This window comes from Octodon degus, unplaced genomic scaffold (genome assembly GCF_000260255.1).
Source record: "Octodon degus isolate 3935 unplaced genomic scaffold, OctDeg1.0 scaffold00004, whole genome shotgun sequence".
NCBI lineage: Eukaryota > Metazoa > Chordata > Mammalia > Rodentia > Octodontidae > Octodon > Octodon degus.
The window spans coordinates 36,427,595-36,452,692 of NW_004524580.1; the positions used below are offsets into that span (position 1 = coordinate 36,427,595).

Genomic DNA, 25,098 nt, shown 5'->3' on the forward strand with positions numbered 1-25,098 from the left:
TCACATCCCTAGGGCACATCCCTGGGCCACGAGGCACATCCCTAGGCCACCACTCGGGAGGGGCGCGCTCAGGACCTGCGTGGCGGGCCCGCCCCGCGCGCCACTTCTGGGCGGAGCCCTGCCTGGAGCGCTCGGCCCCGCCTCCGGCTGCCGGCGCGTCACGTGACGGGCTGGGTGCCGGCCGTTGCTGTCAGCTGACTGCCTCGCTGGTGGCGGCGGCGGCCGCGGCCATGGACTTCCTCCTGGGAAACCCGTTCAGCTCTCCGGTGGGACAGCGCATCGGTGAGTCTCTGGAGCCGCGCGCAGTCTCGGCCCCTGGCGCCTCCGGGCCCCTCCCGAGCCGGCGCGGGCGCCGAGGGAGGCGAGTCGCGCCCGGCCCGCCCACCTGTGATGGACGTGAGCGCGCTCCCGTAGCAGGCCTCTGCGGAGGATGGACGCTGGCGGGAGCCAATCGGTGGGGGTGAGGCGGGCCCGGTTGCGGCTGTCCGCCAATGCTCGCTCAGCGACGGTCCCTGGTGGAAGGAGAAAGTTTTGGGGGCTAAAGGGACTGCGGTTCAGCCCTCGGGTCTCGAGCGCTGGGCTCCCTGAGAGCGCGGCAGAAGGTCGCATATGCTGGTACTGAGAGCCCGGCATGCTGCCCGCGTGGAGAGACTGGGAGGCGCTGTGGAACTCCACCCCACCGGGAAGCGGGGTCCCCCGTGTGCCTGTGATGTTCTGCTGTGTCGCGCTTGCCCCGGGTGTCCGTGGCTGTTGTGAGCGCGTCTTCAGCCTTCAGCCGGGCAGGCGGGGCAGCTGGGAGACACGCAGACGCAGGCCAAACCCCCATACACGCCCATCTCAGGAGGCACCGTGCAGGGGGCCAGGAGGACACATAAGCGTGGCCCAGATCCCCATGCATGCCCACCCCAGGAGTCACCAGAGGACCCTGGGGACACGCAGGTGCGGCCCGACCCCCCATGCACACGTGGAGCCACCTTGCAGGGCTGGAGAAAAGGTGACCTCACTGAGTCTTCCTGCTTCAAAATAAGTAAATGGATCAGCCTTCAAAGTCAGCCGACTCTTTCCCAGGCTTTCTGGACCAGCTTACCTGGCAAAGAACTGTGTTTCAAGCCGGGGATATAACTCAGGGGCACAGCGCCTGCCTGGCAATCAGGAGATCATGAGTTCCATTCCCAGTACAAAAAAAGCGTTTCCTCTTACCCTGGTGGATTAAGTTTCATGGTAGGAAGACTTCCCAGAGAATACTCCGCATTTGATACCCCAGGGGATGGACCAACGATTGCTGCCTGGAGGAGCTCGCCCTGGGGACCCACCACCCTGAGCTGCACAGCAGAATCCTCCGAAGGGCTCATTAAGGTTCCATGGCAGTGCCCCAGCCCAGTGGATCCCTAGAATTTCTAACAAGTCCCCAAGGCTATGGCGCATCCATCTGGAGGGAGGTGGCGGTCCCCCTCACCCAGGACCCAGGGGCATCTGAGAGGCAGACATCAGCCACCCAGAGCCGCTGAGAGTTGAGCCAAACCTGAAGCTGCTCTAAAGTAGGGCAGTGTGAGGAGCCATTGGCCTCACTACCACGCTTCTGTCTTGAGTTTTTTGCATGTAGAGCCAGAAGGACTGCTCTTTGTCTGTGACTGTTCTGTGTTTTGAAATGAAGTCTTGAGAAAAAAAAAAAAAAAAAAAAAAAATCCTTCTGCCATTTTGGCTGCTTCAACAAAGCAGTCCAGCTCAGGTTGCTGTGGTTCAATCCCCACACCTCAAGCCAGCCAAACCTGCCCTGAGGGCATTTGGAGAAAAAAAAAAAAAAAAATATATATATATATATATATATATCCTTCTGAAATGCAGTCTCAGCCTCTCTGTGCTGCCAGGCTGGTCTGGAACTCCTGGCCTGAGGCAGCCCACTGCCTTAGCTCCCCGAAACAGGGTCTCCTGTGCACACCACCCCGCTGTGTGATTGCTGGTGACCGAGGCTCCTCTCTGTCTCTCCTGCAGTCTGTGTTGGGAGCAGAGCCTCAGAGGACAGTGGGTTCTGGGACACTCACCCATGGAGTCGGTTGAGCCACAGGGCTTCATCCAGCCTCGCACACACATCCAGCTGGGTCACACTGCTGGAGTGCCCACTCCTTCCTGTGTGTCCCACAGAGCTGCTTGTGATGTCAGAGCGTGGGCATCATTGCCTCCTCCCAGAGGCCATCCTGAGCCCAGGATCCTGTCCCATGCTCCTGCCCTCTGGGCTCTCCTACTGCGGGCAGCTCTTAGCGTGAAGCACGCTTGTCCCCAAAGAGTGACTGGAAACCTCATCGCTCCGGTGGTCTCAGCAATACTGTCCTGTTCATACTTGTACTCCTCTCCATCCTCACCTGGCCTGCGCTCTTTTTTATTTTTCTCAGTACTACAGATTGAACCAATGGTCTTTAAACTATATCCCCAGCACTTTTTCCCCCCTGCGGAACCAGGGATTGAACTCAGGCCCTTGCGCTTGCCAGGCAAGCACTTATTCCACTGAGCCATCTCCCCGCCACCTACCCCTCCCCCCAGCACTTTTTAAAGTCTTTATTCTGAAATAGTGTCTTGCTTGGTTACCCAGGCTGGGTTTACTCTTGGGATCTTCCTGCCTCAGCCTCCCTAAGTGCTGGGAGCTGGACTGTACCTCTTGAGAGCAGAACTGTCCCACCTCACGGCCCAGCGCCTAGCGCCTAGCGTGGTACTGGACCCAGCAGGGGAGAGGAAGGGGCAAGCTAGACTCCTGGGCATGAGTCTTTAAGGTGACCCCATGAGGGTTCCCATGCTTTCTGTTTCAGTAGAAGTGGTCTGAGGGCAGCTCCACCCTAAGGGCTCATAGCTACTCCCGGGTTGGAGGCCAGACCTGGTCATCTCTCAGCCCTCACACAGTGCCTCGGTCTGCACTGTCCTCCCGTCTCCCAGGGGGTACAGGTCAGGGTATGCTCCCTGGATTTGCACCACCCTCAAGTCCAGGTTACTCCCAAGGAAGCAGCTCAGGCCAGGAGGGTTCCAGGGCCGTCCTAGGCCTGGCTGAGACCACAGCCATCTCTGGGGACTTCAAGCCCTGCCGAGGACCCTGCATCCACATCTCACTGGCTGTGCTCACAGACAGACGTCAGATGTTAGGGAGCCATCCCCCGTGTCTGGAGTCCAGCCACCAGCTTTCTGGGATGTCTAGCTGCAGACCCAGAGACTGCAGGTGGGCGCTGCAGGTCGCCAGCCCACCCCTGGGGCGGTGGGTGGGAAGAGAAGCTCAGAGTTTGGGCAGGAGAAGGTGGAGAGAGCTGTCTTAGGGCCCCCACAGGCCTCACCAGGGAGCCACAGGAAGGAAGTGTGACAACGAAGGGCCCCTGAAACCTGGTGGACAGCCAGTCCTGCAGGTGGCAGGCTGAGGACCTGGAGAGTTGGGCAGGCCTCATTCTGTCCTGGCTGTGCCCTGCGCACTGCCCATGATGCAGGATCCCTCACTTGCTCCCTGCCAAGCAGGAGTATGGGCAGGGCTGGTGCTGGCAGGAAGACAGAAGCTGAGAGGCTGTGGAGAGGCAGGAGAACTGATTGCCAGGCCAAGGGGCAGGGAGACTTCAGGGATGCAAGAGCTGGTGTAGGTGGCCCGCTCTGAGCTGCTCAGAGCGCAGGCTGCTTTGTGGGGTAGTGAGCTGCATGGCTGCCAGAGCCAACCAGACCAGGCCCCAGCCGCTCCCGCAAGGGCCTCGAGTCAGCATGCGGAGGTCTCTTGCACCCACCTAGCGCGGCTGCTGTTGCGTAAGCACAGCCTTCCCCAGGAGGACTGCGCGGGCGCCCTTTGCAGGGCCTGTCCTTTTCACACGCCACAGACATGTTGCCCTTCGGCTTTTGCTCCTGCCACTTCCTTCTGTAGCTCTCAAGCCACACAGAAACAGACTGCATCTGTCTTGAGGGTTCACAGGTGGCTGATCTTTGGGTCACACCAGTGGCTGAAGGCAGAAGTGGGGAAGGCTGTGTTCCTCGGAGTGGACTCCGTCAGTCCGTGGCGCAGTGCCAGGTCGAGCCCAGGTCTCTGGCCTGAGAACCGTGGCCTGCCTCTCACAGGGCTTCGCACCAGCTTCGCAGGTGGCAGGGCCCAGGCAGGCTTCAGAAAACAAGTGGCCTCAGCGGCCCTGTGGCCTGGAGCAGGGTGCTGGGCCTGTGTCCAGCTGGCTGCCTGCACAGTGAGTCCAGTGGTAGACCTGTCACGTGGGTTGTGTCTGGCCCTTCAGAGCACCTGGCTGAGCCTGCCACGCAGGAGGTGGCTCAGGATTTTCCCTGCTGTGGTCAGCATTCCTGGGCAGGGCTGTGGTGCCGGCCCAGGCTCTGAGTTTGTGTTGGTCTCTGTGGCCGAGGCCGAGGCAGGCTGGCTCTCACGTTCACAGACAGCTCAGGTTCCAAGTGTGGGCAGGAGCTGGTGCACACCTGGACCCAAAGCCATGGCCTGACTCTGAGTAGAATGGCAAATAAGTTTTTTTCCCACCCTGAGCTTAGAGAAATAAGGGTGAAGTTCAGGATTTCCACTCTTCTGGTATAGAGGAAAAATATAAACTCTCACTGTCTTCTAGTTAGCTTGGGGTCCTCATCTGGGGAGAAACAGGAGATGCACGGCAGATTGGTTCTCTATTTAGTCCAGGAGTTCTGAACCTGAACCCCCACTGCTCAGGCGCCAGTCGCTTGGCACCAAGCTCAGACTTGTGTGCACTGAGGGCCACCTTGGTGGCTGTTGTCCTTTAACTGGCTCACCTGTATTAATTTGACCTTCTCTCATGTAACTACAGCCCTGAAATCGTGGCCTGGATGAGCTATTTTGTGGTCTTTTCTGGCCTGCATTAGAGTGAACACAGCTGTCTACATGCCTCCCAGGTTGCCGGAACCTGCATCCGACCCCAGGGAGTGCAGTCCAGGCGTTCTTGGTGTCTGCAGCTGAGCAGGGCCAGCACTTCACGCCTGCCAGGGACCTAGCCTCAGGTGCCAGCACCAACCTGGACAAGGGACTTGGGACACGGGATTGTGGCAGCGAACAGAAGGAGCCCTGCGAGTGCTGTGGGCTGCTGTACAAGGATGTGGAGAGGAAGTGGGAAGAGGTGGGAAAGGCCAGCCAGACTGCAGGGGCTGGCACAGAATTTAGGGACAGACAGGTGTTGGCTGGTACACTCAGTTCCTTGGGATAGGTACAGGAGAATGAACCACTATGCTGGTTAACTTTATGTGTCAACTTGGCTAGGCCACCATGCCCTACTATGGTAACATTCTAGATGATTCTGTGGCGGTGTACTTTTGATGAAACCAGCAAGCCAGGGATGGTGGTGCATACCTGTAATCCCAGCACTTGGGAAGCTGAGGCCGGAGGATTGCCACAAGTTTGAAGCCATCCTGGGCTACATTGTGAGTTCAAAGCCAGCCTGAACTACATAGCAAGACTCTGTCTTTGAAAAACAAGCAATAGGGGCTGGTGAGATGGCTCAGTGGTCTAAAGCACCTACTTAGAACAAGCTTAGCAAAAAAGCACAGGGACCACGGTTCAATCCCCCAGCACCACATGCCAGCCGGCCCCACTCCCTGGTGGGCTGAGCTGGCCACACACACACACACACACACACACACACACACAAATAAAGAAATAAATTTTTAAAATACTAAAAAAAAAAAAATTTAAAAAAAAAAAAAGCAGGGGCTGGTGAGATGGCTCAGTGGTCTAAAGCATCTACTTAGAACAAGCTTAGCAAAGCACAGAGACCACGGTTCAATCCCCCAGCACCACATGCCAGCCAGCCCGCCCCCTGGTGGGCTGAGCTGGCCACACACACACACACACACACACACACATAAATAAATAAATAAATTAAAAAGAAAAAGAAAAAAAAAAAGATTCCAGGAATGGTCACATGGAAGGAGAATGAGGGTTCCCGTAGAGCAGCCAGTGCCAAGGGGAAGCACTGCCTTCATTTATTATTTATTTATTATTGTCTTTTTGAGACAGGGTCTGTCTGTGCCGTTCCTAGCTCAAGCTGGTCTCAAACTCACAGTGACCCTCCTGCTCCAGCCTCCCAGGTGCTGGGATTACAGGTGCGCACCACCACACCCAGCTCTAAAACACTGCATTTAAAAAGGCTGCGGAGGGTGACTACCTGCTTGCCCCCCACCCCACCCCGTCTGTCTTTCAGACTGAAGCTTTCTTTCCCTCAGTAAACATACTCTGCTCAAAAAATAAAAAATAGGGGCCGGGGAGATAGCTCAGTAGAATAAGTGCTTGCCTGGCAAGTGCAAGGGCCTGAGTTCAATCCCCGGTTCCACCAAAAAAAAAATAAAAAATAGAAAGGCTGCAGGGCAGGTTCTGTTGCCAGATGTGACTACAGCCTTCATGTAGTCAGTCAGCAAACAGGTCCTGCAGGTTGGGCACGGCCTGTGTGGCTTCTCGGCTCCCTCTGCACAGGCGGGGTGGGGCTAGCGAGGCTGGTGGAGCTTGAGGCACTGGCCCGGCCATCGGCCATCGCTGTCACACAGCTGTCTGCTGAGAGCTGCCTCTGCCGACTCCCTTCCTCCTGTCAGCTGCACCACCACCTCCCACGGACTCAGCACCTTCTTGGCTGCAGCTTCGCAGGGCTCAGCAGTACCCTGTGGGGCTGGGTACATGTTGTGCCCTCTGAGAACACCATGTGGTGCTTCCTACTGTGGAGGCAAACCTACCCCTCTCGGTCCCCATCACTTCTCTGCAGCGCATGAACTATGCCTTGGTTTCTCTTCTCTCTGAGATGGTGAAGGGGAGGGGTCCTTGAGGGTGGGAAGCACCTCAGCCTGCTGGGTTCAGGAGCAGTTAGACCCTGGAGGGGTCACAGCCAGGGAAGCGCTGGCTCCATCCGGGCCAAAGTCCACAGTGTGCCCAAGCTGCACAGAGGACAGTGACCAGGACAGCACCAGCACCTCGATTTCCTAGTCCCAGCCCAGGCTGTCAGGCTGGGCAGATGCCCCACTCTGTGGCCTCCACACATTGTCGGCCACACCCCACTGTCTCTGCCCATCTGATGCTGCACATGCAGACCCAGAGACAGACCCCAAGGGAGGACAGGTAGTGAGTGTGCATGAAGGCCACTGCCCTGGGGTGGCCTCGGACTCCTCGCTCTGCTGAGCTGGTGCCCCTGCGCCCACTGGGACAGAGAGGCTGTGTTGGGCCAGCAGCAGTACTAGCAACAAGCAGATCTGCAGCCTGGCCTTCGGCACCTGAGGCTCAGAGTATCCACTCCCCTTCTCAGCACGGCCGTGACAGTTGCTCGGGTCTCCGGGGATGGGGAAGCCACAGTAGTTCACTCAGCCTCCTGCAGCCTCTGCTAGAACTGTTGGGTGGGCTCATCCATCCCACTTTGGCCTTCACCCTAGCCTGCCACCGGCACACGCCACTCTCCAGCCTAACTCTTGGCCTGTCCTCTCCCCTCCCCTCCTGCATGGCTTCTCCCCGACCCTGGGACGAGGAAATCCACCACAGTCCTGTCTGCACCCCTGGAGCAGAGGTACTGGTCCTTCTCAGGCTGCTGTGGGGTCCCAAGAGGCCCAAGCTGAGATGGCAGAGGTGGCCAGCGGGGCCTGGCTATTGGCACTGGGCCAGCAGCACTGAAGGAGCAAGGCCCTGGCTCTTGTGCCTTTCCGGGCGCTGGCCTGCCATGATACACTTTCCTCTTCACTTACCTGAAGTCCAACAGTGGACACTGGGGGAGGGCTGAGGCCACATTCTCTGTCGCTGATGGCACAGGAGATTGTGTAGTGCCCAACTTTGGAGGTTACGGTGCTCTAGAATGGCTGTCATGGACACGGTGGGACACGGCAGCTGAACTCTGATGTTGCCCTAGGAAGCATGGAGAGTAGTGGGCAGGGGCAGGTGGGAGGTCTGGGAGAGGTGGTAGACCTGGGGGAACGGAGGCATTGAGCCTGGGCCCCTCAGGAAGGCTCCACTGGCCTGGTGGTGGAGGCCCAGTGCCTGCCTCGAGCTCCGCCTGTGGCTGTGTGAAGGGTCCTGGGTGGCACGGAGGAGCTTCGGTGCTGCCTTTCCTGTTCCAAACGCCCTGCCTCAGCTGGCTTCGCAGTCCTGGACAGATCCGGGCTGGCACCCAAGGGATGTCTCACTGTGGGGACAAGAGCCTGCCTTGCAGGACAAGTGAGCACCTCGCCTCTGGAGCTGCAGGCCAGGAGTGGAAGGCTGGGGGGGGCCTCGTGCCTGTCACAGTCCTGCAGCTGGGCACTGTGGGGCACGGCCTGCTGTGGAAAACAGGGACAGGACGATGTGCAAGCCAGGAGGTGCGCATGCTCCCAGTGTTGGCAGAGGTCCTTGTGCTCCTCACTGCAGCACCCAGGAACCCCTTGAGCTGAGATGGCAGAGGTGGCCAGCGAGGCCTGGCCCATCCCAGGCTGGACACACCAGGGTAGATGGGTCTGCATCACCTGTGAGTGTCCTCGTGCTGAAGCCATCTGACTCCTAGATGCCCCAGTGCTTCCTGCACCTGTTCTGTGCAGGCCAGTCTGATGTGGCCCTGAGCCATTTGGGAGTGTTGCACTCTGACTGAGGGTATCGTGCACATCCACAGGGCCTAGTTTCAGTAGAGGCCCCAGGAAGTGAGTTCGGGGTAGGACAGGCTGAACACGGAATGATACAAGGGCTCTGAGCAATGCTCAGTCAGGCCCTAGAGCCTCAGCCCCTGGTGGCTGCTGCAAGAATCAGGTGCAGGACCAGGGCTGTGGCTCAGCAGCACAGCACCAGACTGGCAAGGATGAGGTCCTGAGTTTGATTCCCAGAACACACACACCCCCAAAAAACGAATCAGGTGACAGGTGGAAGCTCCCATGTACAGTAGCCCATGTCTGGTGCCCAGGAAGCCATCATCCTCCACCCTCTGAATCTTTCCGCCCGCCACCATCCGTTTGAGCCTGTCCCTGTCCTTGCTGACTCATGACCTCTTCTAGAGAAAGCTACCGACGGCTCCCTGCAGAGCGAGGACTGGGCCCTCAACATGGAGATCTGCGACATCATCAACGAGACGGAGGAGGGGTGAGGGCTGCTGAGGGGAGTGGGGCTGGGATCCCTGAGCCCGGAGGCAGGAACATGCCCCTAGAGACAGGCAGGCCGTGGTCCAGGCCAGCCTCACCCAGGGTGCAGGAAGCTGGTCATGGCAGCGTGCAGTCTCTGCCCAGCAGCTCCCAGCCAAGGCCAGTTGTGGCAGGAACACATGCCCTCTGCAGATGGAGCAGGCAGGGCAGGGAGGTAAAGGAGACAGCGAGACAGGTGGGGCTATGATTTTTCCTCCTTGGTGTCACGGGGCCTGCCGAAGCATGGGGCACTGGAGCTTTGGGTCTCGTTCCTTCAGAGCAGCCAGCTACCCAGACAAGCAGAGACAGGTGGTATGGACCACAGTCCACTCAGGAACCCCAACAAGGACAGGAGCAGGGGGCCGGAGGCCCAGGCCAGTGTCACATGGGAGGACACACCAGAGACAGCACCTGGCAAGCTTCATGGGGAGGAATCCAGCAGAACCCCTGGCCCACCGTCCTGTGTGCCACCCACACATCCCACCAGCCTCCAGCTACCAATATGGTACCCATACAGTGTGAGGCTTGAGGGAGATACAGCTGAAAACCAGCAGAGCAACGGCAGGATGGGTCCAGAACTCCATGCCTGCTGCCTGCGCTCACTGCCTCAACTTGCAGAAGCCGTGCTGGGGCCGTAGCACGACCCTGGCTCCTGCTCCCTGAGTACAGGTCAGAGGAGGCCAGGGACCCCTCACTTGTGCCTGGCAGGGCAGCAGGGTTCTGAATGAGCCAAGTGTGGGCCAGAGGGTGACACGAGCCTGTGCCCCTTCCGGAGCTCCTGAGCTAGGCCCTTGGCCTGTGGTGCTGCAGAGCAGGTTCCCTGCACTCTGTCTACCCTTCCTTCCCTGCATTTGCCAGCCCCAAGGATGCCTTCCGGGCCTTGAAGAAGAGAATGGCAGGGAACAAGAACTTCCACGAGGTGATGCTGGCCCTGACGGTGAGTGCCAGCTGTCTGTCTGTCTGTCTGTCTGTCTGCCTGTCTGTGTCTCCCTGTCTCCTGCCCCAGCATGGGGGCAGACATAGGGTGGGGGCCAGAGTCCCTGGCTGCATGTAGGGTGGCAAAAGCTTAGAGACCCAGGCCCAGCACAGGCAAGTGGACACTGCCTAACCCCTGGCACTTGGGAGTGGATGAGGCTAGCGGTGGGCACCTGCCCCAGCCTCCTTGCAGTGGCAGTGGCAGTGGCGTCCAGTGGGTCCTGTGGGCTGGACAGCAAGGGCGCTTTTTCCAGTCTCAGGGCAAATTACCCTGTCCCTCAGCGGGGACATGGAAGGAGCCCTGACAGGGCTGGGGTGTTGGCACCCCCAGGTCCTGGAAACCTGTGTCAAGAACTGTGGACACCGCTTCCATGTGCTGGTGGCCAGCCAGGACTTCGTAGAGGGTGTGCTAGTGCGTACCATCCTGCCTAGGAACAACCCACCCACTGTCGTGCATGACAAGGTGCTGAGCCTCATCCAGGTGCGTCCTGGGCAGGGCGAGAGAACAGTGGGAACCGCACATCCACCTGCAGATCCTTGCTGGGCGTCCTCATGGTCTCTGCCTGGACGGGCCGTGGGGTGATCATCGCCGTGAGCCTGGTGCAGCGGAGGGCTCGCTAGAGCCCTGGCTGCCCAGGGGAGGACATCCGTCTGGGTCCTGGGGGCAGGTGTGTAGGAAGAAGTGAGCAGTGGTTACCGGCTGTGTCCCTTGTCCCTTCTTAGTCCTGGGCTGACGCATTCCGCAGCTCGCCTGACCTGACGGGCGTGGTGGCCGTCTACGAGGACCTACGGAGGAAGGGCCTAGAGTTCCCCATGACAGACCTGGACATGCTGTCACCCATCCACACACCCCAGAGGGTGAGTGGTCTCAGTATGGGGACAGGCAGGATGGGGGGGTCCCAGAGGACTGGCATATGGGCCCCTCTGACCTGGCTCCTGTCCCTAGACTGTGTTCACTCCAGAGGCCCCAGCAGGACAGAACTTTCAGGATTCTGAAGCCAGACGGCAAGGAGACCTGAGCCAGTGCCCTGCTCCTGTGCCTGCCCCTGCCATGCTGCCCAATGATGCGCCCATCACACCAACTCCTGAGCAGGTAAAAAGACAAGCCCACAGGGCCACCAGGGTATGTTTTCCTCCTGTTAGGTGTGGTCTTGGGGGGCCTGGCCCTTAGCTCAGTTCTTTTTTTTTTTTTTTTTTTTTTTTTTTGGTGGAACCAGGGATTGAACTCAGATCCTTAAGTTTGCCAGTCAAGCGGTTATCCTACTGAGCCATCTCCCCGGCCCCAGCTCAATTCTCTAAATGGCTGCTTCAACAAAGCAGTCAGGCTCAGGTTTCTGTGGTTCGATCCCGACAACTCGCCAGCCAAACCTGCCCTGAAGGCATTCGGAGCAAAAAAAAAGAAAAAAGAAAGAAAGAAAAAAGAAAAAGAAAGGTGTGGTCCAGAGAGGGGGTCTGCAGCCTATAGAGACGGCAGGGTCCGGTGGAAGTAACTCCTGGCAGATGCATCCTGAGCCCAGCATCCTGCACAGCTTCTCCACAGTCCCTGGTGCCATCGCAGCTCCCCACAGAGGTCCAATCCGAGTCCAGCCTCTGGCCGAAATGGTTTAGAACACCTGAACAAAAATAAGCAACTGGCTTTGCATCGCACCATCGTGCCTCCCACAAAGCTGCAGGGAAAAGCCGTGGAGCTGAGGGCCTGCGAGCTCTGGCTACCTGTGCACCTCAGTTTCCTGTGCCCTCTTTGCCCTGAGCTGCTGAGGCTGCCTGACCAGTGGAGGCCCTCATTTGTAGGGTCCGGGTACCACAGGTGAGGCCTGGCTCTGCAGTGGGTTTTGCAGGTACAGGCCACCATCCGGGAGTCCAAAGGTAGCTTCTGAGTGTGCTGGGGTGAAGACCTAGCTGGTGAGGAGAGGGCAGGCTGGCCGGAGTCCCTGCCAGGCTCTGTGTATGTCACCTGGATCTTCTTACCTCCAATGGAAGAGAAATGTCTGTTTTCCTATAGTAGCCAGTTACAAAGGTACCTCCCAGAGTTAGAAATATTACTAGGGAAGTTTTGTTAACTGGAAAAAACAATTAAAGGTGTTGAAAAATCATAAGACCAGCTGGGCAAGTGGTACACACCTGTGATCCCAGTATGGGGGCTGGAGGCTGAGGCACAGGATCACAAATTCAAGGCCACCCCTGGCAAATTGGCAGAAAAGGGCCAGGAGTGTAACTCAGGGGCAGAGCACTTGTCTGGCATGGGTGAGGCCTGGGTTCCTTCCCAGCACCACAAAAAAAAAAAAAAAAAAGGTAGTGTAAAACTACCTGATAATCCAAAGCATTCCCTCACTGGTTAGGATTTCACCCGGTTTGCCCAAGACTGACGGCTTCTCATGCTGAAGCTTCTTGCTAAGAAACCAGAGTGTGTGTTGCCCCAAGCTGCAGTCTCCTCTGTCTCCTGAGACATGGAGGGTGGCCAGGTGCTTTAAGACATAATTACCAGGCTCTTCTCTGGCCAGGCCTCAGGCTTGGCAGTGTCAAGCTGGTGGTCAGGAGCTTTTTGACTGCTCATGCAAAATGATCATTAAGAGTCCACATTGCCAAGCATGATGGGGGCACAAGTGTCTGGGCAGGGGTGGATTTGCTCCTGGTCTCTGTACTCCCGTGTGTTTGCCTGTAAACACTGGGGTAATGCGATCCATCCTGACAACTATTACATAGCAATCTGTATTAAGTGCTTGGCACATACTAGGTGCTCAGTCATAGCTGCTCCACACACGCTCATGATGATCTTACATGGGGCAGTTGCCACAGGGCGTGTGCCAGCATTTCCCAAACTGCCACCCTCTGGCTCTGGACCCATGAGCTGAGCCGTGATGGTGAAGGAAAGCATTCCTCAGCCCGGTGGGTTTGGGACCTGTCATAGACGTCTTGACCATGCAGTACCCGTGACGTCCGACACATGCACCAAAGACCTGCACAGTCCTCCTGTCCGGGATGCTGCGCCACACAATTGTGGGTCCAGGCCCAGAGCCCAGGGTCTCTTTTCTCCTCAGAACAAGTGCTGCGTCTGAGTGTTGCACTCAGGTGGTGGCCAGGCTGGGCCAGGACCCTGTGGCCTAAAGTAGACTGGGAGCCAGACAGAGCCCAGACCCTAGGGCAGCATGCTTTGGAGAAGACGCAGCCCCAGCCCTCCTGGGCAGAGGGGAGGCCTAAAGCCTCCCTCCAGGGCCTCGTTAGTGACACTCAGCCCCAGAGGCCAGGCTACTCCCTTCCAGCCACGCCCATAGCTCCCTCCCTTAGGTGGTTTTCTGCACCCACTCCTTGCCATCTGCCAGGGTTGGAGATGGCAGCGGTGGGTGGCACCTGCCTGTGAGGGGCTGGTGGGGTGGGGAGCCCGCATCACCCAGGCTCTGTCCCTCCTCAGCTTCTCATTCCCCACCTGCCTTTCAGATGGGGAAGCTGCGCAGTGAGCTGGAGCTGGTGAGTGGGAATGTACGAGTCATGTCGGAGATGCTGACCGAGCTGGCCCCTGCCCAGGCGGAGCCTGCTGACCTGGAGCTACTGCAGGTGAGCAGGTGCCCTCCCTGGAACTCCCCAGCTCTGTGGGCTCCACAGGCGGACATTCCGACGCAGGTCAGCCCCTTGCTGTTCAGTGCCTCCGTTTCTGGTTGCTGTAGTGTCATGTTGGATGTGAGAATCCAAGGCAGTGGGTTTCTTTCTTTCTTTCTTTTTTTTAAGGCAGTGGGTTTCTTTGTTTTGTTTTTGTTTTTGGAAGAGGGAATGCTAGTTTTTGGATTTTTAGGACAGGGTCTCACTATGTAGTGCAGGCTGGTCTTGAACTTGCTTATGTAGCTCAGGCTGGCCTCAAACACACAGCCATCCTCCTGCCTCAGCTTCCCAAGTGCTGACATTAGAGGCAAGCACCACCATGCCTGGCAAAGGCAGTGTTTCAGGTGAAACCCCAGTTGGCACCTGCTGCAGTCAGCTCCTGAGTCAATCCTAGAAAAAACTGGGGTGATAGGCACAGAGAGAATGGGGAGCCATGACTTTTCTTCTTTTTTTTTTTTTTTTTTTTTAACATTTATTTATTTATTGTGTGTGTGTGTGTGTCCAGCTCAGCCCACCAGGGGGCGGGGCTGGCTGGCATGTGGCGCTGGGGATTGAACCGCGGTCCCTGTGCTTTGTTTTAGCTTCGCTTGTTCTAAGTAGGTGCTTTAGACCACTGAGCCATCTCACCAGCCCGACTTTTCTTCTTGTATGTCATGTGTCCCTGCCGTCCTGTCTCTAGCTAGGAGGCCATACTTAGGAACCTGCCTGTCCCATGGAAGTTGGTCCACACAAGAGGCTGGGAGCTCAAGACCCGGGAGAACCCACAGTCCATAGGCAGATATGCAACTGTGCCAGGCTGACGCCATGTTTTCTCCATGTCCCTACTGAGGAGCCCTGTGATCACCCAGGAGAAGTAGGCATGTGGAAGGGAAGCAGATGCAGCCCTAGGAAAACTTGGGGGGGGGGCACTGCTGTGTGTGTGGCTTCCCCAGCCCAGCCATGGCACTGAGGTGTCGATGAAAGAGAAATCCAGAGACTTAGAACCAACAGCTCCTGTTCAAGGGTCCTGTCTTAGTTACTTTTGTCTGGTTGCTAAGAAAAAAATACCTTATGCCCAAAATTAAGGAAGGGAAGGTGTAGTTAGCTCCCAGTGTATGGAGGTTTCAGTCTGTAATCAGCTGGCATCAGGCGGGGTGGCGGGGTGAAGGACAGTAGCTCAAAGCAGCAGAAGACCGAAAGTGCAACAAGAGCAGACAAGCAGGGAGAACAAGCCTCGACTTCTCCCCTGTATTGTGAGCAGGCTCCCCACCCTGGGGCAGCTATAGCGCTCATGCCCTCTCCATGCCACCCTCTTGCACGGGATGTCTCCAAAGGAAGGACCCCGGCCTGTGCGGAGTCTTCTAAACTTCTCAAGTTCAGGGCCGGGGAGTTAGCTCAGTGGCATAAGTGCCTGCAGAAAAAAAAGAAACTTCTCAAGTTGACACAGTTTATCAGCCTATACAGTCTACCCCTTGTCAGCATGGCAGCCAAACACATTTCTTTAAATTTTTTCCAGATACAAAGACATGCTCATTAGCATTTCACAACTTGAACATTATAACACAGCTTTACCAACCCTGAGAACCAGGGTTTCGTCCTTCGACATTCTGTCACATTAGGACCGTAACATTGTGCTCTTGTCCCCTCAAAGACTCATGCACATCCCTTTATGCAAAAGGCCGTCCTAACAGTTTCAGCATTGCTGAAAAATCCAAATCCCAAGTCTCCTCCAAAATGTAAGGCAAACTGTTAGCTGTGATCCCCTGTACAAACGAAACAAAAGGTTAATACTTATAATATTCAGTATCACAAAATAAAACATTTTCATTCCAAAAGTTGCAGACAGGGCCAGGGACATAGCTCAGTGCCTGCCTAGCAAGTGCAAGGTCCTGAGTTCAATCCTCGATACCCCTGCAAAAAAGTTACAAACAGAGGAATACAAAGGAATGTATCCAAAGCAAGTCCAAAATCCAGCAAGGGAATTACTAAATCCTGTAGTTCCATGTGCACCGCCTCAGGCAATCTGTGGCAAACTGAGCTCTAAAGAACTTGTGTGGCTCCACCCCAGTGGCACTTCTGGTGGTGGCAGCTCCCATGGCTGCTCTCCGGGTGCTCTGCTCCTCCTTGCAGGTTTTCCCAGCTGATCCACTTCCCTGCCTTTTCCAAACTTCTGAGGTCTCTGCTGCTCCTTTGGGTTCACCCTCACAGCTTCACACTTTACCCTCCTCGGGGCACACAGCCTGGACTTCCAGGCCTTCTGAAGTTGGGGTGGAAACCTTCACCCCACAACTCATATTCTGCATGCACCTAAAGCCAGCACCATGTGAATGACGCCAGCGTCTGCTGCCAGCTGGAGCAGTGTCCTGGCTTCCCTCTCTCGGCTGTAGGGCTCGAGTGCCTGGATCGCTGGGCACTACAAAACTGATTGATTCTCTGTGCCACCTCCATTCTGGAACATGATAGTCTGTGGCTTTCTCCTGAAACAAACATTTTTGCAGTTTTGAGGCTGCAAAGAGTAGAGTCCTGATGTTTCTTGTGATGCTCTCAGGTCATTTTTTATATTCTTCTGTCCCTCCTCCCTAGTCATGATTGCCTCAGCTCTGTCTTTGTAGTTCATTTTGGGAACTACAAAGCTTTACCTGGAAGTTCCTTTTGGGCCAAACCCACATTTCAAATCATCCTGCTGATTGGGCTCTTTGCTCTTGGTTTTTTTTTTTTTTTTTCAGAACCAGGGATTGAACTCAGGCCCTTGCACTTGCGAGGCAATACTCTTGATTTTAAGCACAGATCTGGCCAAAAGCCCACAGCAAGAGCCATGCCACAGCTTCAACATTCTACTGCCTTGAAATTTCTTCTGCCAGATTAATTAGTCTGCTTCCTTTAATCTCAGTCTCAGGCAAAGTCTCTGGACATTTCTGCCAAGCCATAGCACACATCATCTGGAGTCCAGCAGCCATTGCAGGCCCTCTTCCCAGCAGAAACCTCCCCAGCCTGGTCTTTACAGGCAGGATTTCCATCAGCCGTCTTGTCTTCTGAGCTCTGACCAGGGTCTCTTATACAGAACAGCCTTAAAATGTTCCAGCTCTGTTCTTTCAGGCAATATATCTGTCCCAGTTACTCTTCTCTCGTTGCTGGGACAAATACCCAACACCCAAAATGAAGGAAGGAGAGGTTTACTTAGCTCACAGTTACTGGAGGTTTCAGTCCACACTCAGCGGGCTCCAAGGCAGAGCAGCACATGGCAGAGGGCAGCCTTTCCTGGTGGTGGCGAGGAGCAAAGGGAGGGGCAGCAGCTCAGGCAGCTAGCAGCCTCTCTCCCCTGCTTACACTGTAATGCAAATCACCTGCCCCAGGGCAGGTGCAGCATCCGTACCCACAGCAGTCAATCACAAACTCCAGAAGCCGCCCCTGACTGCATGAGGCTTTGGGGGGACCCATGGACACAAACCATAACAATCTCTAAACCTTTCCAAACTCTTCCTGCAAGCCATTCCCAAAGGCCCTTAAGCTCAAAGGCTCCTAAGATATAGTCACAGTGGCATCCCCACTTCCAATACCAAATTTTCTCTGGACTATTTTTTTCTCATTGCTGACACAAAATACCCAACACCCAAAATTAAGAAAGGAAAGGTTTAGTTAACTCACCATGTGTGGAGATTTCAGTCTGTAATCAGCTGGCTCCAAGGCGGGGTGGTGTGCTGAAGGACAGTAGTTCAGGGCAGCAGAAGACTGCAAATACAACAAGAGTGCAGCTGCAGACGAGCCTTTTCCTCCTTTTGTTGTAAGTAGGCTACCCCTAGGGTGAGTATAGCGCTCACACCGTCTCTAGATATTTAGAAATGAGGCCCGACTCCTTGCTGAACTGCTTAAACTTCACAAGTTTAAGGTATGTCAACAGTTTATCAACCATTACAGGCTCGCTGTGTGCTGGCTCTGTGGACACTGTGCTCCAGGGGAAATAGGACAGGCCTGGGCCATGTGACGAGTGGCAGCAGTCCTGGGTTTTGACCCCACTCTGGCTCCTGGTGCTGCTGTTATAAGTGTAGGGCTGGTGGGAATGTGAGCCCAAGTCCCCTGTGGGCATGCGCGTGAGGAGAGAGGTAGGTTGCAGAGAGCCACCCAGCAGCTGCGCGGTGAGCCCCAGATCCTGCCGAGCCAAGCTGCAGCGGGCTGCGCTGGCCCCCCGCAGTGAGCACCTGAGGAAGGGGCAGCTGTCTCCGCGCTGGCGCATGAGCTGCAGTGTGCACGCCCCTTCCCACGTGGGCTTACTTGTGCCACGTAGTGACGCGCACTCAGCCAGTGGCATAATGACCAAGGCAGGCAGGCCTCGAGCCCTGCAGCCCCCGTGGGTCGGTCCAGGGAATGAGATGGCACCGATGCTGCCATCTGAGTTCTGAGACATCAAACTGGATGAAGGGTTCAGAACTCAGCGCTGCCTTTGCAGCTTTGCTGTAGGTGTAAAATTATTCCAAAATGGACGGTTTACTTGGAAATGCATCAGAGAGCTGGTGTGTTGGCCACACCTGTAATCCCACACAGGAGGCTGAGGCAGGACTATCCCTGTGAGTTTGAGGGAGGCCAGCCTGGGCTTCATGTCGTGACCCTATCCCAAAAAGAAGTCCACTGCTGAGAATAACTGGGAAGTTATTCAGGAGGACACCTGGGCCCAGGCTTGAGCCCTCGCTGCTTCTGTGTTCACCAAGAGGCAAGTGCAGTGCTCGGCAGCCTCCTTGTAGGCGGAGGCGGAGAAGCCACCTGAGGGCTGCTCTCAGCCAGTGGAGCCCACAGCACGGTCAGCATGCTGGAGTTTTCCTGTTTTAAATTGAGGATGTGGCCAGGCATGGTGGCAGGTGCCTGTAATCCCTGCACTTGGAGGCGGAAGCTGGAGGGCCACTTGAGCCTAGGCACTTGCCATCAGTAGGGGCAACACAGCAACTCCCCACCTCAGAGTTAGTTCACGGGGCTCACATTAGTGTAGAATGCTTACGAGGTGAAATTCAGGCCCATGTAGTAGAGGCCCAAGCCAGCTCCTGGAAGTCCACTGAAGGGGTGCCCTGGGGGCCAAGTCTCATGGCCTCTCCCCCAGGAGCTGCACCGGACGTGCCGCGCCATGCAGCAGCGGGTCCTGGAGCTCATCCCATGCATCTCCAGTGAGCAGCTAACGGAGGAGCTGCTCATGGTCAACGATAACCTCAACAATGTGTTCCTGCGCCATGAGAGGTAAGCCCTGCCCCTCCCTCTCGGACCCTAGGCAGGCCACGGGGATGTGCACCCTCAGCGCCTGCCCAGAGCCAGAGCTGGCCTTGCACATGTCCACAGCAGCGTCTCCTGCCTCGGAGTGAGGGGCACTGTCACAGGACGGAGGCACGCAGGTGTGCCGGGTCCCCTGCTCCCCACCCCATTGCAGGAACCCATGTGTGCACAAGACCATGGCTTGAAAAGCTGGGCACAGTGTGCCCCTGACTAAAACCTATCTGTCTTAATAGGTTTGAACGGTTCCGGACAGGCCAGACCACCAAGGTAAAGGACATGTGGCTCTGCCTGGCTGTGCTGTGAGGGAGCTGGCACAGCCACCAGTGGGTGCCGGGCCCTGGTGCCCAAGGGCATCTAGATGCTGATGGAGGGAGGAAGTAGTGGGCTGTAAGAAGAAGCAAGCCCGTGTCCACCCATCCCAGGCCCCCAGGGAGCCGGACCCTGCAGCTGACCTGATCAGCATGGGCGCTGACCCCACAGCCGCCAGCAGCCTGGAGTCCCAGCTGGCTGGAATGAGTAAGGACGGCAGCCTTGCCCATGGGGTTCAGGGGAGCCTTGTGCAGGTGGGCGCTGCCAGCGAGCGCTGGGATCTCAGCACTGTGCTGCTCTGCAGGTGCCTGCAGGCCGCATTCTGCATTTGGCCAGGCCTGAGCTAGTGCCTTCTCTCACTGTGCCTCCAAGTCACTCCTGGACTGGGCCTCTCCCACCCCAGCATTCCCGGGACATCACTGGGCTTGGCCATATGGTTACCCAAGCCCTAGGACATCACTCAGATCCCACTGAGTCACTGTATCTTCACTTTTCCCTTTGGAGTACAGGGGCTTGCACTGACATGCTCAGCCTTTAATTTTGAGGCAGGGTTTCACTAAGTTGCTACATTGTCCACACCAAGTTTGAATTTATGATCCCCTGCATCAGACTCCCCGGGCTCTTGGATTGCAGGCATGCACCACCACGCCCAGCTTGCTGCGACTCCTTGACATCTGATGACTGTGCTGCTCAGCCACTGCCTGCTACAGCAGATGCCACCCAATTGCTTCCTGCCCCTGACTCAGTCCCCTTCCGCATCGGCCTCGTCCTCAAGCAGCTCCTACAGCACCAAACCCTGGCCCAGCAGGGGACATGGGGACAGCAGGTGAGGTCTCTCACTGGCCATCCTGACCTTGCAGATGTGGGCTCCAGCAGTGTGCGGGCTGGATTGCAGTCCCTGGAGGCTTCAGCACAACTAGAAGACGAGTTTGACATGTTTGCGCTGACACGGGGAAGCTCTCTGGCAGACCAGAGGAAAGAGTGAGTGTACACAGTCTGCACAGCCCCCTGTGGGAGGAGTGCTGATCCTGGGAGGGTCTGTCAGCGTCTCCAGGCCAAGCTAGGTATGGGCCCCTCCCAGGCATGTGTGATGCCAGAGCCCGGGGTCAGGACAGACCACCGTCACCACCACCTCCAGCAGGCAGAGGACCATCAGGACTGAGAGCCAACACGAAGGCTGTCTTCCCCGGGCGGGCCTGGTCACTGCCCCAAGCAGGTGGCTTGTGTCCAGAAGCTATAGGTTGGCAGCCAGAGGCTATCTGATCCCAAAACATGGTGTATCCAGGCCCTGTCCCCACCGCACTGTCTAGCCCACACAAATCCAAGAGCGAGGGACAGTGCTGTGGAGGACACCGTCCATAGTCCCTCCTGCTTCAGGGGTGTCCTTGTGCCTGCCCGGGTATGCCCTGTGCCTCAGGGATGATTGGCTCCCTGTGGGGGCCTTCCGTGCTGGGCCCAAGAGCCCTGCTGATGACCCCAGAGCTGCTTCCTATAGCAAGGAACGCTGCAAAAGAGATGGAGAGTCCTCCTCACCACTCCTGTGTGGCCCCACTACTTGCCACTGATACACTGTCAGAGCTGGGTGCCTGCCCACGCCTGCAAGCCCGAGTGCTCGCTCCCGCTGGGCTGAGGCCTGGAGTGAGCTGCCTTCCCTCCCTGAACAGTCTATGAGGCCAGGGCTTGAGAACCAGTAACACCCACCCCCACACCCCACCTCCATACCCGACGGCGCCGAGTCAGGGTGCTGCTGAGCCTGAGTCGTCCAGAATGTGCAGTGGGGGGCCCCTCGTCCTGGACCATGTGCGACACAAGCTGCATGCGGTCTGATGGGGAGGGTGGGACACAGCATCCTGGTAGAACACTGTGCTGGACACCGCATGGAGGTCAGGGAGTGGAGGGAGAAGTGCCTGCCCGACAGGGCTGCCTGCATTCAGAGCAAAGGGCCAGAGGCCCAGACTGGCTGTTGTCCTCCTGAGGGGCAGGAGCCAGCAAGGGAAGGGCTTCCTCTGCAGATTGGCATCTTGGCCACTGGTCTGGCTGCCCACCTTGATACTTCCCACCCCTCCTGCCAAGCAGCGCTCCCACCTCTCCCCACCCTACCTTGGGTGTGGCTGAATCCAGGGTGGCCCCAGGATTGTGTATGGGGTGATACAGCCGTTCCAGAGATGCTGGTTCTGCTGAATCAGGGAGTGAAAGTTCTAGTGGGTCTCGTGGACCCACATCCCCCTGCCTTTCCCATGTGCACCCGGCCACGCACATGCGCAGCCACATGGCATGCAGACCCCCGTGGTGGGGCGTGCTGTCCCCCTTCAGCCTCAGTCTCTCAGCCCTCACCGTGCAGGGGGCCCGGCTCTCAAGGTCAGAGCCACTCACCCTGCTGGGAGCCAGTGACAGGAATGAGACAGTCTTCATGTTCGTGGGAGGGTTGACAACCCTGCTTCTGCCTGGCTGCTCCGGGGCGTGTGGTGTACCCCAAGGAAGGCACTGAGTGGCCCCCCTCCTGGCCATGCCAGCCTTCCTCTCCACACCTCTGTGGCCATTCAGAGCAAGAACAAGGCTCTTCCAGCCCTGAGCCAGGTACCCCACAGGCAGGGCAATCACTCCTGAATGCCCCCCCTTGCCTGAGTCTGGACCACCTTCCCTTCCTGCTGGCAGCCAGGGCTGCCCAGGCCCTCCTACCCTGCAGCCCTCCCTACAGAGGGGCCATGATGGTAGCCCCCCCCCCCCAGATGCAGCTGCAGCAGCACCACCACTGTGACAGCTGAAGATGGTGCAACAAGGGCCCCAGAGCCATCTGCACAAGGACACGGCCACTGAGTGTCTCTGCATCCCTCTGCCTGCCTGGATCTGTCTGGTTACAACTGTTGGCTGTCTCATACCCAGTTTGGGACAAGCCCTCCGTAGATGCACACAGACTTTGCTGGTGTCTGTCCTACCGTCATGTTCCAGGCCCAGTTCCCAGAGGAGCCCTGGACTCAGCCTGCCTACTAAGGACCTCACCCACCCTCTGTCCCGCATCCCTGGGTGGCCCACAGGGATGGCCAGTGCAGTACCTGACCACTCCATGGCCTTTGTGTTCCAGGGTCAAATATGAAGCCCCACAGGCAACCGACGGGCTGGCTGGGGCCCTGGACGCCCGGCAGCAAAGCACTGGAGCAGTAAGCAGAGTACCCCACTCCCTCTGGGCCCCCAAAGGAAGGCAGGACTCAAGTCAGACCTGGGATCAACCACTCAGTAGAGCACTTCCATGGCTTCTCTTGAGCCAGGCTGGGTCAGCTCAAAGAGCTGGGCACTTCTAGGGCACACGGCATACAGGTGTGACACGGGGCAAGAGCCAGCTCTCCTGGCCCCCACCCCGCCCTTGGCAAGCCATGGGAGACACACAGGTGCACGCACATGCATGTGTGGGGCCAGGGACCTGGTCACACTTGCTCCCCCAGCTGCTGGAGGCACTGCCTGCCTAGGCTGGGGAGCACGCCCTGCCCTTCCTTGCTCTGGTTCACCTGGATAAGGACCTACCTGTGGTCTCCAGGGGCCTTGGGCTCTCTCCACAGCTGGCCCTTACCACATGCATCAGGCACCAGTGCAGAAGCTACCAAGAAGGAGGCCCAGCCCTGCCGGGGAGGCAGCCATCCTAGCAGCAGCCATGTCCCATGGGGAGCCTCACCCTCCTGGTCTTTTGGGCCACCTCATCCTGCAGCCTAAGTAGACACTCTGGGCCTTGCCTGGAGCCTGTTGGCTCCGTGGTGACCACAGGTCCTACCCAGGCTGCGAGAACCCCATCCCTTCTGCCTGGCCTGTATACCTGGCAGCACAGGGCCATCTGTGGAAGAATGCTGCTGACCCCTCGCCTTATCACATCTTCCCCCAGATTCCCACCACCCAGGCCAGCCTCATGGAGGATGTCGAGCAGTGGCTGTCCACAGACGTGGTAAGTTGGGCCCATCCCTGTCCGCACGAGTGGCTATGAGGCTGCTGCACACTGGTGGTGGCCCCACCCAGCCTGGCCAGGGCACAGTACTCTGAGTGAGCTACTCACCACTTAGATACCCTGGCCACCTGTGTTGTCAGAAGACAGACCTTGCCCCTGGGGCCCTCTCCTGTCCAGGAGGAGGTGGCAGGGGGTGCGTGGAGACTGACTGCAGGCCTCAGGGTGGAGGGCAGGATCAGGTGGGGGCTCTCGCAGCCCAGCTCTGGCACCACAGCTATGCGAACCTCCCTGGGCCCATGCCCAGTACCCCAATGAGTGAGGTGCAACCTCCATGTGGTAAAGGATCAGCCGAGGCCGGAGGATGTCAAGGGCCGTGTGGCTCAGCAAGGGGCCAAGGTTGGGCCAGCCAGGTCGGCCTTGCATAGTGTCAGCCTCATGAGCCCGTCACCCTGACCAGTGACACTTCCTTCTGCGCCCTAGGGGAACAACACAGAGGAGCGCACGGGAGGCGTCACCAGCGAAGGTAGTGACCTGGCCTGCTTGTCCACCTGCCCTCCCTGGCCTTGGCCCCCCACCCACGTCCCTCTCTTCCCCAGAGTTTGACAAGTTCCTGGAAGAACGGGCCAGAGCAGCCGACCGGTTGCCGACTGTCACTGGCCCCCTGGCTGCTGGGCCCCCGGCAGGCATGGCACCCAGCAAGAAGGCCCAGGGGGAAGAAGACCAGCTGTTTGCCCTGTGAGCTGGTTTGGCTGCTCTGGGCAGCTACTCTGGGAGTTTGGGGTGTGCCCAGCGCTCCTGTGGGACCCGATGGCTGTGTTGAGAACTGGAGGCTGCAGGAGGCCTCCCTTCCCTGGGCGGGCCTGGGTCCCAAGGGCTAGTGTCCAGGTACGGAAGCGGCGCACGGAGCTGAAGCAGCCAGGCCGCGCCTGCCACCGCCTCTCCCCTCTCCTGGTGGGTCCACCCGCCCATGGTGTTAGAGCCTCTTACACAGGGACAGGTGCCTTTTATACCCAAAATAAAGGTAGCCGTCAGCCAACGGTGTTTGGGCTGCGCATCCGCAATGGAGGAAGGGAAGCCAGTGTCCCAGCCGGATGAGGGTGCTGCCTTCTGGCCTTGGGGTATGCGCCTTGTGTGTCAGCTGCACCCCAAGGCCTGTAGGCCTGGCCCGCCCAGCCCACCTGGACAGGCCCCCAGGGCCGCCGCAGGGAGGGAGCCGCCCACCTCGCCGCGCCCACGCCCAGGCCCCGCCCAGCACACCCAAGTTTGGCCTTGCTCCTCCACTCCTCCTCGCAGCCCCACCTGCAGCTGGATGTGGAAACTGAGGCCAGAGTGCCTGGCTGGCTATTCACAGCGACCTGGGAGAGCCGGGACTGAACCCTCGCTGCTGGGCTCTTGCTGGGCAGGTGGGACAGGAGGAAGTAGAGCGGCGCCTGGAGCTCAGGCTGCCCCCAGGAGTGAGTGACGGCTGCGGCTCCCGCGCTGTGTTCCCGGCTGGCTACCCGACCTCGCTGTGCCTCGGTTTTCCCGCCTGTGAAGAGGGCTGCGCTTGCCTTTGCCTTAGCATCCTTGTGGTGGCATGGGCGACAGCGGCCAGGCAGCCCCCAGTGAGGCGAACCTTCGCGCCCCTCACCCAGCGCCTCTGTGTCCCATCGAACACGAGGTGGCGCCAGCGCGCGCCGCAGGTCCGGGCAGTGTGGATCCGCGCTCCCGCAGCCCTGCATCCTGCTCTATTTTCCAGAGCTGGATGGGTAGTGGGGTTCGGGGAGCTCCCCGGCCTGCGGGTTCCTCTGGAGGGCTCCCTTCTCCCGTAGACACACTGGATCCTGAGTTGCTGTTCGCCCTTCTGCAGGCTCCCATTGGCGCCCCTGCTTGGCGTCCCATGGGACAGGAAGAGGAAGTGAGGGCCATCACTGCCCAGTGCCTGTGTGGTGCTGGCCGGCCCTGGAGGGAGACAACCCGCCGAGTGTCCTGTGACC

General features: G+C 57.9%; 1 protein-coding gene across 2 annotated transcripts; it reads left to right on the forward strand.

The window, feature by feature from the left end:
- The first annotated feature begins 138 nt into the window (after window positions 1-138).
- Tom1 (target of myb1 membrane trafficking protein) lies at window positions 139-24,158 on the forward strand. Of its 2 annotated transcripts, XM_004623874.2 has the most exons (15): window positions 139-282; window positions 8,959-9,043; window positions 9,940-10,018; window positions 10,388-10,537; window positions 10,780-10,914; window positions 11,003-11,149; window positions 13,492-13,608; window positions 18,716-18,849; window positions 19,116-19,149; window positions 19,305-19,398; window positions 20,052-20,172; window positions 22,274-22,349; window positions 23,063-23,122; window positions 23,603-23,645; window positions 23,719-24,158. In XM_004623874.2, the coding sequence occupies exons 1-15, from the start codon at window positions 231-233 to the stop codon at window positions 23,859-23,861; spliced, it is 1,470 nt and encodes a 489-aa protein (XP_004623931.1). In that variant the 5' UTR covers window positions 139-230; the 3' UTR covers window positions 23,862-24,158. The 2 variants fall into 2 exon arrangements, with proteins under 2 accessions (XP_004623931.1, XP_023572989.1); XM_023717221.1 differs by lacking the exon at window positions 8,959-9,043.
- The last annotated feature ends 940 nt before the right edge of the window (window positions 24,159-25,098 follow it).

What these genes read in the sequence shown, in the direction of transcription:
- Tom1 (XM_004623874.2), top strand. Translation starts at nt 231, where the DNA reads ATGGACTTCCTCCTGGGAAACCCGTTCAGCTCTCCGGTGGGACAGCGC. An exon ending in ATCAACGAGACGGAGGAGGG is followed by an intron (nt 9,044 to 9,939) that starts GTGAGGGCTGCT and finishes TGCATTTGCCAG; the next exon opens with CCCCAAGGATGCCTTCCGGG. An exon ending in GGCAGCAAAGCACTGGAGCA is followed by an intron (nt 22,350 to 23,062) that starts GTAAGCAGAGTA and finishes ATCTTCCCCCAG; the next exon opens with ATTCCCACCACCCAGGCCAG.